This window comes from Megascapheus bottae, chromosome 4 (genome assembly GCF_031878675.1).
Source record: "Megascapheus bottae isolate mThoBot1 chromosome 4, mThoBot2.hap1, whole genome shotgun sequence".
NCBI lineage: Eukaryota > Metazoa > Chordata > Mammalia > Rodentia > Geomyidae > Megascapheus > Megascapheus bottae.
The window spans coordinates 26866602-26885787 of record NC_143512.1 but is presented as its reverse complement, the minus strand read 5'-3'; the positions used below and the strand labels follow the sequence as shown (position 1 = coordinate 26885787).

General features: G+C 40.5%; 1 protein-coding gene across 1 annotated transcript; it reads right to left on the bottom strand.

Annotated features, from left to right (window-relative positions):
• Positions 1-15362: 15362 nt before the first annotated feature.
• LOC150064190 (syncytin-2-like) lies at positions 15363-16343 on the bottom strand. The gene has a single exon (XM_090331046.1). The coding sequence runs from the start codon at positions 16341-16343 to the stop codon at positions 15363-15365; it is 981 nt and encodes a 326-aa protein (XP_090187172.1).
• Between the last annotated feature and the right edge of the window lie 2843 nt (positions 16344-19186).

Sequence of the window (19186 nt, the reverse complement as noted above, 5' to 3'; positions counted from 1 at the left end):
AGAAATGGAGGGACACAGGATGAACAAGGCAGCACTGCACTCACTAGACGCTATGTTGAAAGTGAATTATATGTGGATGCGGATGAGAGAGAAAAACTGGGGTAGAGAGTAGGAAGGGGCAACACTATCCAAAACGAAATGTACTCTTTACAGAAATTATGCAACTGTAACCCATTGGTAAATCATCTTTATAATAAGAACTTCAAAAAAGTGAAGAAACAACTTCATTGGGATGTTTTCATATGTGAACTGAGTGTAAGTTGATCAAATTCACTCAATTTTTTCTTGACTCCCAGCCCTCTTCCCTTGACTTTTTAACAGCTTTTAGTGTAGCCTACTTTTATCTTCTTTTCTGTACTATCCTAATTGACCCATCATCTAGATGAACTAGTGTTTTTGTACGATTTCTTCACAAAACAGTTACTCTTTTGCTAATCTAACCACCATTTTTACAATTTGTTTTCACAAGTACTGTTTTATAGAGATTGCTCCTACAATAATCACTATTATAGCTTGACCCATAGGGCTTCAACATCCAATAATGGTGTCCAGGGCTACTGGGTCGTGGTTGTACAGGCGATTCGCTCTCAGTGAAGCTCCTCCCCTATTTTAAGAGGCATTAACATAAAAATATGCATTTCCATTTTGGGCTAGTCATTATTATCCTGCCATTTCTTTTTCAAGTGAGATTTTTTACATTTTCTCTCATCAATGTGATTCAATTATCTAGGTTACATGTGCCAGAATGAGCCATAATCAAGGATTCTAAAATGAGGACCAAGGACATTAGAAAAGATCAGAAAGTTGGGAGAATAGAAACGCTGGCCAATTTTCTTCACAGAAAGTGTTATTCTCTTCTTACTAAAGTTGATTCATTAGTATTTTCTACTACTTCTACCATTTCATGATTTGCAATTTGTTTTTGTCAACCTCTTTTTAACCTTTCTCTACTCCTCTCTTTTTACTTTCTCTTTTTATCTTTCTCTCTCTTTCTCTGTATCCCTACATCAGTACTGTGTCTTGAACTTAGAGCCCTCCATTTGTGCATGGCTTTTTTGATCAAGGCTAGTACTTTACTACTTGAGTCACAGCTATGTGAGTGGTTTTTTGCTGGTTGAGTTCTTTTCAGACATTTTCAACCAAGTCCATTAGTCTCTTTCCTAAGCAAGATTAAGCCCTGATATAAGAACAGATCCAACTAATTTCAAACTTTTTCCCAGATGTTTTTGACAAACTTCCTTGTGGCCTCAGAGCAGATGATGGCTAGGAGACAACAGCCTGGGGGCCTACTTCTTGTACATCCCTGAATAAATGAGTAGTTTACTCTTTCTTCTGTTCTGTTTTGTCCACCGTGGGCCTCCAGAATCCAACAGATAGCATCTCCTCTTCCTTCCCCCTTCTCCAGACTGTGTACATTCACTCTTATTCTCCTCCAAGAAGAGAGCTTTTGTGTGCCAGGGCCCTGGGGTACAGCTATGAATTAGGGTCGTTTTCTCTGATCTAGTCCAGTTGGATACTAGGTGTCTCTGAAAAGAATTAAATCTGTTCCTACATCTGGTCTAAATTGTCCTCAGCCACTATAAGAGAGATTAGGAGGCTAGGTTGAAATGTCTGAAAAGAGCTCAACCCACAAAAAAGCCAAAAGCACAGGTATGGCACAAGCAGTAGAGCAACAGCCTTGATCAAGAAAAGCAAACAAGCATAAAAGGCACTGAAGTCAAGCTCCAGGAAGAGACAAAAGATGGTGAAAGAAGAAGGGAGAGGAGTGGAGTCAAGAAAGAAATTGTAGGAGAAATATGAATCTTCTTAGCGATTAAGTTGTAGTAATCAAGCTGGTAGACATATGGATGGTAAAAGACATCCTTTGAAGTCTCAGATAGCACTGAGAAACAGGCATTAAAAGCTATATAGCCTTAAGGTACTTGTCTCCAAATTTTACATGATAGAAACTTAGTCACCAGTGCAACAGTTTTGAGAAGTGGGATGTTTAAGAGGGGATTAGATGGATTTTTAAAAAGATGGATTAATGACATTGTGAGAATAGGCAAAATATATCAAAATTGGTTTCTTAAAACAATGAGTTTTGGTCTTCTCTCCCTCCCTCTCTGCCTCTGCCTCTGCCCCTCATCCCTCCCTTCCTTTCTTCCTTCTCTCTCCCCTCTCCCTCCTCCCATCTCTCTGTGTCTCTTTCTCTCTGCTTGCACAGGGTGCACTATTAAATTGAGATTGCATAGACCTGGCCAAAAGCTGCAAGATACTCAAGTCTTATAGATGTTAAATAAAGAAGTTGTTATATGAAAAAACAAAAAACAAAAACAATGAGTTTCTCCCTTCTCCTAGTGTTTCTTCTTACCCTTTCACCTTCTGCTATCACAAACTCTTACCTGATCTTAGCAACTCTTGTTGGACTTTCAAGACTCCAAGCTTGTGAGAAATTATTTTATTTATGAGTTAGCCAGTCTGCTCTGTTTTTTTTAAAAACAGTACAAACAAATACCGTTTTCCAAATACTTTACCCAGTAGATATGTCCACTACCTTTGTAGGACTTAAAGTTTGTGAAGAAGGGGAATTTCACTAAATATAAAAAGGAAAATACAGATGACCTAAAGAAGTGTTAATAGTTCACAAGCAAAAGAGTTTGTCAGAAGCATTCTAAGTAGCAAAAGCACCACCTGCAGATCTTCCAAGTTGAGAGAAAGAAAATTATAGTAAAAAGACGATCTAGGGTAATCAAGCAAAGAGGCTGGAGAAAGAAAAAGTGATCTAAACAAGTAAGTGATTTAGCCATTTTAGAGAATTTTCAGAGACATGGGAGCTTTTTTTCCCCTGTTGATGATACCATTTGTGTGTCATACACAATTATCAATATCTGATAGCTAAAGGGAGTCAATGGAAAGCCTACATGTATGTCTTCTCATGTATCAAATTATTTCACAGGCTTTATATAGTCTGTAGCCCTGATGTTCTCACTCCTACAGCTTTGGGAAGAATCCCCAGGCTTTAGTGAGGTCAATAACATGGAGAAGACTGGCAGACAAGAAAGATAATGCTGGCTGTGAAGTGGAACATGGGTTTTGTTAAATGAAGACAGGCATTAGAACAATTAGAAAGCTATTGCAGGAATCCAGATGTTGGAAAGTTGTTTGGATTATGATAGTGTAATACAAATGAAAAGCTTCAGTACTCAGGGATATTTAGTGAATCATGCAAAAAAAATCTATTTGGGGGCTGGGTTGTAGCTCAGTAGCAAAGAACTTGTCTAGCAGGTGAAACACTCAAGGTTCAACCTGCAGTTCCACAAAAAAAAAAAAGAAATCTGAGCCATTATAGATAACTACCATAGGGAGAGTATATTTGGATGATTAGAATTGGGAGAATCTGGGTTTGTTCAGTTCTGAACAGGTTAACTTTTGGTGCTTGCAGTTTAGTCAAGTAGGTATGCCTGTGGGTGTCATATAAGTCTGGTACTCCAGTGAATAGAGTTTGAGACACAGAAACTACTCACATTTAATAAGAATTGAAGTTGTGGAGAATGAGTGAAGTCACAGTGAGAAAGTAAGCAGATAGCCTAATTGAACCTGGGACAACAGTTACATGTGTTTGAAAGGTAGAAGGACCATGTAAAGATGAAGATGGATTGGTTACAGAGGTAGGAAGGAAGCCACAGAAACCAGGAGTGATGAGACCTTGGGAAGGACACCATGGACCACACAATTCTGTCCTCAGTGACATTTAGAAAGCAGTTTCACTGGAAAGTGCAGTCGCCGCCAATGCAAAGAACAGACTGCCGAAGATGGCAAACAAATGGTGATAGAGAAAATGATTTTTTCAGAATTTTGACCTTAAAAGGGAAGAAAGAAGGAAAGAGGGTGATGGTTCGAAGGGAACTGGACTTTAGATTACAAACAGTTCCTGTCAAACAAGATGGTCACTGAAGCACAAGATGGTCTATTAGCACAAGAGCTAATAGATACTTTTCTTAGCCTCCTCAGGAAGGAGACTAACAGCTAAATTGCCATGAGGATAGAGCTGCTCTCAACCAAGCAAAAGGGAACTTATATGGAAGTCACAGTGCAGGGATGTTGGAGTTATTCTGCTTTTATAAGCACAAAAAGCAAGCAGATTTATATTTTAATCAGCTCTATCTTTATCTATCTCCTACATATTTTAAGAAGACCTTTTAGCATAGCAAAAAAGACAAAAAAAAAGCATTCACCAGAAGTAATCACTAGAAATCACTGACCTAGCAGTGCTAGATTCATTCACTTCTTTATGCTATATCTACACAATCATCATCTGTTACATTTGGCACATTTTTCATTGCTTAATAAATCACACTTAGGTCTAGTGCTCAGTGGTAGAGCATTTTGATAGCATGCACATGGCCCTATTTTCAATGTACAGTACTACAAAATAATAAATAACCAAATAAATAAGATTTAATTGTACAGCGATGAAAAAAGCCAAGCAGCCATGTGACAGATAATTATGAGACAAGAGCCTTCTTAAGATCACTTAAAAGCAGAGTCGGGAATATTTTCTAGCATTTAAAATCAATATGCTATAACCCAAGAAAGTCAATTTAAAAATTCATTATTGCCCACTCACTCTAAGAAGCAGGCTGATCTGACTCATCTATGAAACAGGGTTGTGGATTGCTTGTTGTTCAATAAGAAACATGTATCATAAGTGAGAAAGTTTGTATTCATTTACGAAGAAGTAATATTTAAACCTAGTCATGGCTTCAACACTTCACGAACCATGTTTAGTATTATTTCTTTACTTGGAATAAGACATCTTTCTGTACCATATTTCTCTAGTGTATCCCCTGGCAAATACATAAAAAGGTAAATAAGTGGAAAAGTGCTTTGAAAACTGCCAGTGGAATCATTTATTTTCACACAGTCATGAGGAGAATGACTTGGTGGCATTAAATGACTAATGACAAGACCCTATGGGTTATAAATCGTTTACTCATGTCTGAAAAGAACATAGCAAGTGAATAAAAAGTAACAATTAAAATTGCTATGGATCTATAAAACATTATTAAATATCCCTGGATGATAAGGGACAAATTCTAAGTAATTATCAAGTCTCATTTTAAATTGAAACTTGGCTCCAGTGCCTCACGTCACTATTACGCAGGTTTGGCAGAGAAGGAGACTTATGGTGCCTTTGTGTATATTGCTACAGAGTGAGTTGGCTGGCCACCCTTATGATATAATCTTTTTCCACTGCAATTTAATTAAAACAGTGAAAGATCTGACCTTTGCTGGAGATTTTCTTATCCATAGCACTAAAAATATCCCCTGGAAAGCAATCTGTCAATATGATCTTTCAAATACAATCCTGCTAGTGTGGGAGGAGAAGGGAAAGGAAATGAGACATAACAGAATCTGCAAAGGTTAGCACAGGTTAGCACACAGTTCATTGTCATGAAGCCAGAATTACAAGGTTGTTTACAAGAAGAACAAGAAATAAATTTTGGCCACCTAATGTCATCAAGTAATGAATGAAATTCCCCCCTCTAATGTATGACAGAATTGAACAATGAGTACTGCCTTCCCAGCCCTAATTCAGTCCTCATGTGGGACTCAGAGGCTTCAATGCCTTGAATTATTGGTATCCATAGGAGATTTCCTGTCCTCATCCCCCTATAAATCCATGAAATCTATAGCAAAAGATTTTCAGGGGGAAAAAAAAGAGCCCTTCTTCATTGATGGTAACAGATGTTCACTACTCTATTCTGATAATTGATGTGTTCCTATCTGGTCATAGGATAAATGCTATTTATCTTTATAACTATGATGAGAGGAAATTTCCTTCTCACTGTGAATTTGGGCTTCCAATCTGACGTACAATTGGATGCACAAGAAATGTACAGGTTTCTCAGGTGCCTTTTGCTCATGCCTGTAAGTCTGGCTATTCAAGGAGACAGAGACCTGAGGATCACAGTTTGAAGCCAGCTCAGGACTCTATGAGACTATTATCTCCAACTAACCACCAGAAAACCAGAAGTGTGGAGCTGTGGCTGAAAGTGGTTGGTCCCTCAAAGTGGCTGATCCTTGAGGAAAAGGGCTTAGGGACAGCACCCAGACCCTAAGTTCAAGCCCCACACAGACCAAAGAAGAAAAGAAAGAAATGATATGTAAATAATAGAGTGAAGAAGAATGAAACTCAAGGAGAAATAGAGTCCATAATGGGTAAGAAATCCTGCTAACTGTGCTGGTCATTCAATAATGACTAGAAGGCCCCTGTTTGAGTTTAGATAGTCCTGATTCATCCCTTTACCATGCCCTACTTATCACTCCTGAAAATATCCACAAAACACTTCTGACTTGGCTTGTAAATGAGTCAAACAATGTTGATTTTTAAAAAAATGTCAAAGTACTAGAGATAAGTTTGTATGCCATCTACTATATATTTATTATTTAATATGTTAAAATTATTCATCAATAGGAGGATGTAAAGAAAATAGAATGAGTGAAATTGTGGGTCAAATTGAGAAGCCTCAAATTTCCCTGTTAAGTATAAACCAAAGTTCCAGTCCATTAGTCAGATGTACAATGTGGATCACCTGAATTAAATAACAAGTCAATAGAACATTGTTTATTAACTAACAATTTCTAGTTTACTCCAATTCTTTCACAGTTCACTCAAATATTCTCAGCCCTTGTTAAGGGCTACCTGGGGTTCCAGCTATCTGTTGGGAAATTGAGATGAACCTGAGGCAAGGACAAAGGCTTGCAGATGCTTTATTTCCTCCTTTCTTCAACACAGAGCTGATCTGTCAAGTCTTTAACTAATAAGGAATTATATACATATTTGATATCTACTCAATAAGACTGGATACTGGCTATCAACAAGTGAAAAACTAGACAGTATACATTACATGGTTATCATTCTGTATTTGCCACAATGTCTAGCGCTGAACCTTGTATTTATTACACACTCTAACAGTCTATTAACCTGGATGGCTCAATGAAAGTGAATTAAATTGGAAAAAAATTACTGAATTCACAACATCAACCTGAAGATTTATAAAATAATTATTCTTTTCTCTTAAAAAGGATTCTTAGTTTTTGTGAATGAATCCCAAATTTTGAGTATATTGTTTGAGTTAAATTTAATACTATTTTTATTTTTATAGCATAACATATAGGCTACTTTGAATAGCATTTTTATTAGTTGATAATAAAACCATTTGTAATTATTTGTTTTAACTTAATAGGGCATAACAGTCGTCTCACATTTCTTCAAAAATAAGAAGACAGACACTTAGAGGTTAAGTTCCTTACTCAAATCGGTCTAGTAATGTGAAAAGTGAAGTTTTGCACACAAATCAGTTTCAAGTCAAGAACAGTACTGTATTCCCTCTTCACCTGGCTACCTTGTTGGTGACCTGAATTAAACTTCAGTCTAGGTTTTATTTTGTGTGGATTTGAGTCTTTGTCTACTTGGTGTGACATCAATTCTCTCATATTTTTAAGCTTCAAAACCTAGGAGAGCACTTCCATGGCCCCCATGCCCAACAAGTTAGTAGGCTTTATCATGAATGTTGTTTTGAGGACTCTTACTACTCTTTTTTAAATTTCTTCAATATAGTAGTCCTGAGAATAACATGGAATTTCTCAGATCTTACACCTTTTTCCTGTTCATGGTTGTCATGAGCAATGGCTGGTCACCAATAGCCCATGACATTTCTGAACACTGAGACTGCCGTCATCACTTTTACACACATCTTCAGCCAACTAATGAGTTCAGAGTTGTCAGAGAAGTAAAAGGGATCACTTTCAATTGTGACAAAAAACATAGACTTTGCCATTCTACACCTGCTTTTAAATCAAGTGCAAACTTTAATAATTATACTCAGCAGAGGCATCTGGAAAATGTGTTGGTTCTGGTTGGAAGCAAACACCAGATGGATTAGTCATTCTGGAACAGATGGTAAATTGATATTAATTAATTATAATCCTGGACTTTTCCACCATTCATGATTCTCAGTGCCTCAAAACTTTACTGTCTTGGCTTATTTTCATTTTCTAAATTCTCTTTTTAAAGCTGCATGGTTTTAAAAGGGAAAGATGAGATTTCCCCTCTTTGATCAGAAAATATCTTGTGCCCTCCAGGCAATTGCAGGGTTTAAAAACAATCTCTAAGAAGCTCAGAAAATTATGATAGAGCTGGAAGGCTCATCGCTGTTCTCATTGCCTCAGCTCAAGGATTTTTCTATTGCCTCTTTGCTATAATACTACCCTCATGCCACAATCCTTCTCTTTGCCTCCCCATTTTGTGCTGTCAGTGAAAATTATCTACAAGTTCCTCAAAAGACTAAACATAGAGCTCCCCTATAACCCAGTAATTCCATTACTTCTGGAGGATTTACCCACTCATCCAGCAATAAGGACATCCTAAAGCCACTAGCACAACGATGTTCATTGCAGCACTGTTTACCATAGCAAAGATATGGAACCAACGCAGATGCCCCTCAGTAGATGATTGGATTGACAAGATGTGGCATTTATACACAATGGAATTCTATGCTACCATCAGAACGAATGACATTGCCTCATTTGTAAGGAAATGGAAAGACTTGGAAAAAAATCATATTAAGTGAAGTAAGCCCGAATCAAAGTCACATAGGCTCAATTGTTTCCCTCATTTGTCATAATTAGTATAAACCTTGGACTTTCCTAGTGAAGGATTACATGAGGACAAAACTAGATACATAAGGCCATTTAGGATGAGACTAAAGGAAAGGACCTCCAGGATATGAAAACAAGAGCCATATAATGAGTGATTGTTGTTCTTAATGTACTATGTTATTTCTCATCTCTTTTGTTGTCCCTTCTCATATTGTTACAATATCTTATTTTGTTATCTGGTATCTTGTATATATGTTTATTTGAAATAGGATAGGGAAGGGGGGAAAACAAGATGAGGAGAGGGGGTTGGGGGAAGGAAATGGAGCCAAAAACAGGAGAAGGGCTATCAATGTTTGTGAATTAATACTCCTTCTATCTGGCGAATATAATGTAACCCTTCTTTTTATTATAATGTAAAATTATCTATAAGAACTTCATGCAAAGAACTAATACTAAATAGTATGCTTTTATTAAATATCAATTAATACTTCATACATATGAGCAATAGGTATAATAAATATGCAATATTCAAATGTAGAACTCTCTGAAGGGCAAAGGTTAGAGTAAGCAAATAAGAGTTTAGTGCTAAGCAAGACAGATTAAATATGCATGAGATGTGTGGAATGGAGAAATCAAAAGATAGAAAAATGTGAGGTTATTTTTTTAATCTGTGGAGCAAATTTAGCTTTGTATAGGAAGAAATGACCACAGGATCACCAAGAATAGAGGAGTTGAATTGATGAGTGATGTTTTCCATAGAGGTATAACACAAACACATGGCCAATGCTGTCCCAAGTTATCAATATGATTATTGAATATTTCTTGAAATGTGGAAATATAAGTGTCCACTCAAAGTGATATCTAGAACTCTAAATAAGACTATCATCTCCATAGTTCTTAACTCCTTAAGCCCTGATGCTTGAGATTCTACTAACATAACCAGTTCAGCTTATTTCAAATATTGTGTAGGTTATTTTTGCCATGATTAAAACTCAAAATAGAAGATGATCAAAGAGCACATTTGAAGGACAGTTGATTGCAAAAGTGAAATTATAGGGAGAGTGGAGGTAGGAAACACTCTAGTCTGAACATTTCACAACTGGGGATATTAGAGATAAGCATTTTGCTTCAAGCTAGTCTTAGAAGATAAGATATATAAGAACTTTTTTGTGTGTAGTTGTACAAGCTGGGATTTTTTTTTCTTTTTCTTTTTTAATGTTATCTTTAAGGCCAGGTGCAGTGTCCTACACCTGTGATCCTAGCTACTCAGGAGACTGAAATCTGAGGATTGCGGTTCAAAAGCAGCCCAAGCACTAAAAAGTCCGGAAGACTCTTATCTCCAATTAATCACTGGAAAACATGATGTGGCACTGTGGTTCAAGTGGTAGGGTGGTAGCCTTGAGCTGACAAGCTCAGGTACAGCACCATGGCCAAGAGTTTAAGTCCCATATCTATCTAACTAACTAACTAACTAACTAACTATATATATATGTATATATATATATATATATATAATCTTTCAGTGATCATATGAAGGACTTGCCATTTAATGAAGCCGTTTAAGAATATGGTATACCTTTGTACTTTTCTTGCCAGTCCTCGAGCTTGAACTCAGGGCCTGAACACTGTTCTTAAACTTTTTTAAGCCTAGAGCTCTACCACCTGAGTTACACCACCACTTCTGGCTTTTTCTATATATGCTACACAAGCACTCTACCACTAGGCCAAACTCCCGGTCTGAATACACTCTATCTTGATCAACATTCTCAATCACCCTTCCCTACTCATCCTTTCCCTCATGTTTCTTCATTTTGTAGGATATACATTGCATTCTTTACTGCATTCTCCCCATTTTTTACTCTTCATTTGTCCACTCTTTACTCTTGACCCCATTTCACCCCTTTCCAGTACCAACTTCTAGGTGACTTACTTGGCAAAACTTTTAGTTTGGTTTTCAAAGGGATTACACTATTTGAGATCTCCCTTAAATGTACTGTGTTTCCGTTCATGTATTTGCATACCCTTGAACAGCACATAATATATTTATTTGTGAATCTGTAGGCTAAATCTAGCTTCCACATATAAAGGAAAACATGGATCCTTCATTGTTGGGGCCTAGCCTCCATCTCTGAGGCCTGATTCTGGCTCAGCTGCAATTAAAGGGCTTTGTCTAGGCATTCGGTCTTTTGCATACCTCTCTTAAGGCATTTCTGTGTACGTGACTCGATTGAACCCCCCGCAGTTTCGCGGGTCTCGCAGCAGCTCAAGTCTCGCGCGCTTTCCTGCACCTGTCCTGCCCACTACCTGAAAGCCCACCCAGACCCTTAGTGGTAGCACAGGGGCCCTCTTCCTATTGGCTAGCTTCCCAGTGCCCACCTTCTCCTACCCTAACAGTATGTAACTAATTGTCTGACGCAATAAAGCGGGAGAGCATCAGAGAGAACGAGAGATCAGCAGAGATCAGCAGAGAGATCTGATGCGCTTTCATGGTTAACACTACTTCTGACTCAGCGTGGTTTTTTCTTCCCCGGTGATTGGGGGAGGGCTGGGTCTTCGACACTTACCATCTCGCTCGGCTCCCGGGGGACTACAGGCTGGCCCTGTGTGTCCCTCCCCGTTCCTGTGTTGCTGCCCCAGAGAGGAGCAACAGCTGGTGCCCCGTGTGAGGAAACTGCCGCCCATGTGAGGGCTCCACGTGCTCGAGAAACTCACTGCCGACGAGCTAATCGGACTGCGGGTAAGTGTACTCCCATCAAATATGGGAAAGAACCTTTCTAAGAATGAGCCTTCCCTCGACTCTCTTAAGCTCTTCCTTAAAAGTCGAGGGTTAGAGATTTTAGTTGCACAGACATGTAAAGTTTGGGATACTTTAGTTAAAATCGCCCTGTGGCTGCCAACTAGCAACTTGGTAGACTGGAATACTTGGGACAAAAGTGAGCATCTAATCAGAAAAGCCCAGATAAATCTAGGGGAGATTCCTTCAGGAGGAGTTTATTCAGTCTTAAAGTCTAGTTTTTCTCCTCAACTTTCCAAGGAGAGGGCTGAGTCCCCAGGGGACACAGTTAACAAAGAGAGGCCAGATGCCTCCCTTACTCCCTGCGGAGATGCTAATCTCTCATTGTCTACTGAAAGGCCAAGTTCCCCTCAGGGAGATGAGAAGGAGCCACCCTCTACCCCTCCCCCATCAAACCCAGGCCATGAGGCCTCAGTAGTCTCACAGGAGGGTCCGGGCCTAGTGTGCCCTGTTAGCTTCCCAACCCCCACAGCGCCAGGGTTCCATCCACCCTCAGTAGTCTCACAGGAGGGTCTGGGCCTGCCAGGGCTCCATTCACCAGACAGGCTTCTGCACGGTGCTTCTGAGGTCTACAAGATATTGCAGTCTTTGAATGGAAGTGTGTCAGAAAGGCCGGAGAGCGTGACCCCAACAGACAGTGTCACTAGTGAGGCACCATTTGAACCTGGCCCTGAGTACTGCCAGCTTTTCCCTGTTAATATTGACCCGGGTGGTAACCGCCCTGCAACCGGGTATCCCTGGGAGCCTGGCGACCTTAAGGAACTCAAAAAAGCTGTCTTAGAAGTTGGCCCTAATGCTCCTTGGACAGAAGCCATCCTCCAAGGCCTTGCTCACCAACCATGTACTGCAGCCGATTGGATGGCCCTGGCCAAGGCAGTCCTTCCAGGCCCGCTTTTCATTAAGTGGTGTGCCCTGTATAAAGAAGAATGCCGCCAGCAGGCAGAGAGGAACCATCATGCCCAACCTATGATCCCCATTACTCTAGGGATGCTGACAGGGACCTCTGATCAATACTCTACGGGGGTCCAGCAGGCTGCCATCCCCCCTCCCTATCAGGATCAGATTAGAGCTTTGGGCCTAGCGGCCTGGAGGAAACTGGAGGAGGGTCCCTCTGAGTCTCCGATAGCAGGAATCAACCAAAGACCAGGAGAGGACCTGTCTACTTTTGTTGATAGAGTTGAGGGGAGTATAAAAGGAAAGTCTCTGAGCCCTTGGAACTCCCCAGTATTTGTGATTAAAAAGCCTAATGGCAAGTGGAGACTACTCCAAGATTTGAGAAAAATAAATGAGAGGATGGAACTTTTTGGGACCCCCCAAAGGGGGATGCCCTGGATACCTGCCATTCCTAATGACTCATATCTCATAGTCATAGACATCAAAGACTGTTTTTTCTCTATTCCTCTCCACCCGGAAGATACTGAGAAGTTTGCCTTCTCCCTTCCTTCATTAAATTATAAGGGGCCTGATTTGCGTTTTGAATGGACAGTTCTACCTCAAAGTATGGCCAATAGTCCTCCTATATGTCAGGACTATATGTCTAGAGTCTTATCCCCTCTTAACGAGGAGACAGGCTCACTTTTCTATGTATATATGGATGATATCATTATAGGAAGCCCGGACACTCAGCATTTAGATTGTCTTTTTAATAAATGTCTCCAACTGTTAAAAGTTAATGGCTTCCAGATTGCCCCAGAAAAAATCCAAAAGATACCCCCCTTTAAAATCCTGGGATCTGTCCTAACACTGGATGTTGTGTCTCCTTTAAAGCCCCAATTGGCTATCCAAGATACTTATACCCTGCCCCAACTTCAAAAACTTCTTGGTGAAATTAATTGGATGAGACCATGGATCTCTATAACCACTGCAACCCTCACACCTCTTTTTGATCTCTTAAAGGGTCTTGATCTGACCTCCATAGTAACGTTGTCAGCTGATCATAAAGAGGTTCTAAATAAAATTCAATTAGCTATTGATGAAGCAGCCTTAAAGAGGTATGATCCTGCTATGCCCCTAACACTCTATGTCCTATCAGGACAGACCCTCTTTACTGCCCTTTTAGGCCAGGAAGGGGAACCTCTTCACTGGATTCACCTGTCAGTCGGAGGAACACCTAGAGTTTACTCCATGACTGACCAGATGGCAGATTGCATTGTCAAAGGATGAGATTTATCCACTCGTCTTTTTGGGAGTGAACCCCACTCTCTTATTGTCCCTTTTAGGATTAATGATTTCTCTTGGCTACAAAGAAATAATGCTAGACTTGCAATAGCCATGGAAGGCTTTCCAGGTAAAGTGGATTATCATTATGGTCCCCATAAATGGATGCGCTCCTTTAGTCAGCTGGAGTGGCGACCTCCAAAACTTTTTCTAGGTGAAGCTAATCCCTCCTTCCCCACCGTATTCACGGATGGAGGCAAGAAGGGGGCTTCTGTTGTTATCTTCCCCCCAGGTAAAGGCAATTCTTCTCCTGCAGTGACCCTGTCTCATGAAATACAGGGCTCAGCGCAGTTTAAGGAACTTTATGCGGTGGTCTTAGCTCTATATGAGGTTACTGGTCCTCTTAACCTATTCTCAGATAGCCTGTATGTGGTCAATTTGTTACCTAACCTCATAGAAGCTCATATTAAACTTGATAGTAACCCCATCACTCCTTTGATGATTCAAGCTAGGAATTTGCTCAAACAAAGGATTGCTCCTATGTTTATTCAACATCTGAGGGGACATCAAAGCCTTCCAAGTATTTTGACCAAAGGCAATGCCCTCGCTGACCAGTTAGCCTCTAATCCTGAATGTTACACTTTACAGGAGGCTATCTCTTTCCATCGGCTCACGCATGCCAACTGGAGGGGACTACACCACCGATTTCCCCAAGTCGCTATTAAAGACCTAAAAAAGATTATTAGAACCTGCAAGTCATGCCACCCTTTCTTACAGGTTCCACCACTCCAAATGGGTGGTGTTAACCCTCGAGGCCTTAGGCCTAATAATCTGTGGCAAACGGATGTGACACATTTTCCCTTTTTTGGAAAACTTAAATACATTTTTTTTTAACAATAGACACCTTTTCCCATGCCTGTTGGGCTACAGCCCATTCCGGGGAGAGAGCTAAACATGCTATCATCTCCCGACCCGCGGGTTCAGTCATTCATGAGGCTCGAGGAGGCTCCTCCTAAAAGAAGAAAACCAATGGGGGAAAGAGAGGAAGGAGACCAGGCGCATAAAGAAAGACAGAGACAATCTGAGTCGCGTCAAGGTCTCATTTATTAAAAGTAAAGCAGGGTTTATATACCCTGAGTGTAAGGAAGGGAGTATAGGGGGGGGGGGGATGGAGAGTTTTTGTGATAACAAGAACGGGAAATCTCAAGGCTAGGGGTGGGTCAGGTTATTCTTTTGGCCATTGTGCTAACCCAAGCGACACAACCTGCGGTTATTCCGAGAAGTATTTTGTGCAGATGACTCAACCAGGTGCGGTTTGCCCAAGGCTAGAGGGTCTTTGCTTTGTTCCGTTTAACTCCTTGGTCTCTGACAATTCCCCCTTTCCTTTAAAGAACAGTCTTTAAAGATTGGTTGAGAGAACATCCTGTCTTAGGCTATATGGAGGGCCACCTTACTCCTGGCAACATGCCTTGTTGAGCCGGCCTCGACGGCCTCTGTATGTTGTGCCATCCAGGGTAAGCTCCATACTACTCCCGTCATTGGATGCTCTCTAGCTACCTTGGGGTTAACGGGTGAGGAGTTTATGGAACTGAAGTCCTCTCTCAGGAGGGTTCTCAACAGGCCCTGCAGGGCCTTCTAGGTCCTCTAGGCAACGATAATGCACCGAGATTGACAGAATTAACTTGATGTTTATAAAATATGTAAGGCGCTGAAAAAGCTCAAAGGCCAAAAGAATTATACTGGAAAAATTTAAAACGTCCCGAAATTAGGCTAGAGTGGTGAAGTCTAGTCCTGGACTCTGGTCAGTATCAACAGTACTAAGGGGCTGATATTGAATAGCTATTATTTTAGTCTTAACTACTGTATCTATTTGGATTTTTATAAAAGTCATAATTTCATTGAAAAGGAAAGGCCCGAAAGAGAGTAAAATAAGTATACCGAATAAGGGTCCTAACAGGGGTAGGAGATAAGGTAAAAGCCCATTAAGCCCAGTCCAGAGGGGGTTATCAGTCAGTTCCCTTCGTCGTTTGTCCAGATCTTCCTGAAGGTTCTTGATCTTGTCCCGGACAATGCCAGACTTGTTTGCATAAAAGCAGCATCGTTCCTGTAAAGCCAAGCAGATACCTCCCTGTTCTGCGGTTAGTAAATCTAACCCCCTTCTATTTTGGAGGACCATTTCCGCTAGGGAGTCCACTTGGTCCTGTAGATCCTGGATAGTGCCAGATAATGCTTGGACATCTCCAATTAATTGTTTTGATAATTGATTATACTTATGTAGAGACACACCTAATCCGGCTGTTCCCGACCCTATGGCCGCAGTAACTCCTAGGGTCACGAGGAGGGGAATAAATGTAATTGCTCGTGTGTGTCTCTTCCCTCCTATCATATCAAAACTAGGGACAGGTAGGGGCTCATCCCCTGGTACGACACTTATATCTGGGAGTAATAAAGCGAGAACACAATTTCCTGTCCAGTTGGATGGCAATTGGGGATAGGCCAAATTTCCTCCACAGACAAATATTGTGCCGCTGGGGGAGCAAAGAGACGGGGTAGGTTGAGAATAGTTCTTCAATATTTCACAATTATTGGAGGGGTACGTGCCAATATCAACATCTAGGGTATTGTTTTGCATTGCACCTGAGAGGCAGGTTGTAAAATTGCCCATAGGTTGGACCCTAAGAGGGGGGCTAGGGCAGCATGTGTCTTTAGTACTCACATTATATGTGGCGGAAATGGCTAAAGGCATAACTCCCTGCTGCTAAACAAAGCCAACAATCACTAGCAAGTACAGGGTTAGAGTTGTTGAGTAAAAGAAAGGTGGTGTTTAAAATATCCATTGTATTTATATCTAAATTTGATGCTCGGGACTTGGGTAATGCTAAGGGATGATACGTAAGTTGAGGCAGTTGGGGTTCTAGTGATTTCAGTACTTGGATATGTTTAATAGCATCTGTGGGCCCTCCTCCATCAGATACGCCTATGGGGGCCGTAAGGGGCCAGCAAGAGGGTTTGCCAATAGTTCCCTCACAGCCAGCAAGTTGCAACTGCGTATGGAGTCTTGTATACCCAAAAAGACCAGTGGTCACGTGTGTGGCCGTTCCTCCAGGGCGAAAGGTTTTGGTCAGGGAGGCTTGAAAGTATTGAAGGCCTTGTTTGCCTATACAAATGGCGGCTGATGTATAGCAAGTGCTGTGCATTGCTGTGGTATATGAGCAGGATTCTGAGCAATTTTGTCTGGCTTGGCCTGTTTTAGAGGGAACTATTTTTGGTTTATTAATGCAAACCCATTTTGGTTGATGAAATCCTCCAGAATTAGTATTTACTTCTGTGCGGAGGTAGGCCACCTTAGTTGTACAATCCACTGTCCGAGTGTAACTACTAGGAGCTTCAGGCCAATATCCTCCTGAGCAGTCACAGGGAGGGCCAAAGAGTGCAGTATAAAGTTCCTTTCTTGAGGGGGGGGGGTCCAAAGCCTGAATTTACATTTTTGATTATTATTGAGGCTAAAAGCCATAGGGGCACAAGTTTTGGCTGCATTTTTATCTTACCAATTACAGGAATGGTCACGAGTTATTGAGACTCTGCAGCACCGTGGATCCTAGAAGAAGAGAAAAACTTTCTCAGGGAGGGTCCCTGGATTTATTATACGGTTTTATTAATCTTTCAGGTAACCACCTAGCTCCCCCTTCTTTAGAATTATAAATGCAAGCTGATCCTTTTCCCCAGATAATGACTGGGTCAGGGCCATTCCATATTCCCGTCAGTGGGTCTTTCCATAGGGCCTGGGCGTAGTCTGTGTGGTTGGATGCCAAAGGCGTTCTGCGGCAGATTTGCCATTAACGTCAAGAGTTAAAAAGTTTAAGACAAAGAGAGCATGTAATAATAAAGTCTTATAGTTTCCTTTAAGGGAATATAATGTCTCTTGTGAGGCAAGTTTAATGAGAGTGTTTTTTAAAGTCTGATGAGCCCTTTCCACTATTCCTTGTCCTTGGGGGTTGTAGGGGATTCTAGTAATATGTTTTATGCTCATTTGGGAGCAAAATTGTTTGAACTTTTGACTGGTATATCCGGGCCCATTATCCGTCTTTATAGTTTGGGGTTGTCCCATGACAGAAAAAACATATAGGAGATGGTTTATAACATCTTTTGTGGCCTCCCCTAAATGAGCAGAGGCACAAATAAACCCACTAAAGGTATCAATGGTAACATGTACATATTTTAACCTTCCAAAGGAGGGGACATGAGTAACATCCATTTGCCAAAGTTGTCCAGGTATGAGCCCTCTGGGGTTTACACCTACATGGGGTTCAGGGAGCAGGGTTAGGCAATTTTGGCAGTTTTTAACAATTTGTCTTGCCTGTTCTCTAGTAATTTTAAATTTTAAGCGCAGGGTATGAGCATTAAGGTGGTGAACAGCATGGGCCTCTTGTGCAAGGGTCACCGGATTAACTGTTTGAGATAAGGTAACTATTTGGGTTGCCAAATCAGCTAATTCATTGCCCCGGGTTAGTGGCCCAGGTAGGCCAGAATGAGCACGAATATGTCCTACAAAGAAGGGGTATGAACGTTGTCTAATAAGTTTTTGCAATTCAAAAAATAATTGAAAAGTAGGTGTAGTAGGCTGAATAACCGGAACCATTTCTAAAACCTGTAAAGCTCTAACAACATAATGGCTATCCGAAAACAGATTAAAAGGGTGGGTCTTTAACAACCGAAAAACACAAAGCGCAGCAAATAATTCTACTAACTGAGCAGATTTAAAGGAAGTATTTACAAAGTGGGAAACATTATTAATAACATATGAAGCTTTTCCATTTTTCGAACCATCAATAAAGATGCTCAAAGTATTGGGGATGGGCTTTATCAAGGTATTTTTTAGAAAAACGAAAGGAGTGATATTAAGGAATTGAATAAGTCTGTCGCTGGGCATGTGAGTATCAAAGCTACCCTGGAACCCAGTGCATAAAACAGCCCAATCATCTTGTCTTTGTTGTAACCAATTAATTTGTTCCTTAGAGTAAGGGGTGATTATGATATCAGGATCCTTGCCAAAATATCTGACTGAAGTTTTTAATCCTATAAAGATAAGTTGAGATATTAAAAGGGGGTAGGGGGGTAATACTTTAGATTGAGAGGCAGAAGCATGTACCCAAAATAGGGGTACTGCTCTCTGCCATAGTAAACCAGTGGGGGTGAATTCGGTGGCAAATATAATTAAATAAAGAGGCAAACTGGGGTCAAAATAGCCTATATTTTGTTGGGTAATAGCTGCTTCTAATTTTATTAAGGCCTTTTCAGCCTCTGGAGTAATTTTTCTTGGGGACGTGGGATCAGAATTTCCCTGCAAAATATTAAACAAGGGTTTTAATTCTCCTGTTGTTAATTTAAGATAAGGGCGTAGCCAATTAATGTCCCCTAGAAGTTTTTGAAAATCATTTAGGCAAACTAATTTATCCCTTTTAATTTTAATTTTTTGCGAATAAATTAAGTTGGGTTCTAATTGAAATCCTAAAAATAAAAAGGGATAGCAGGTTTGAATTTTTTCTGGGGATATAAAAAATCCTCTGTCTTGTAAAGCAATAACTATTT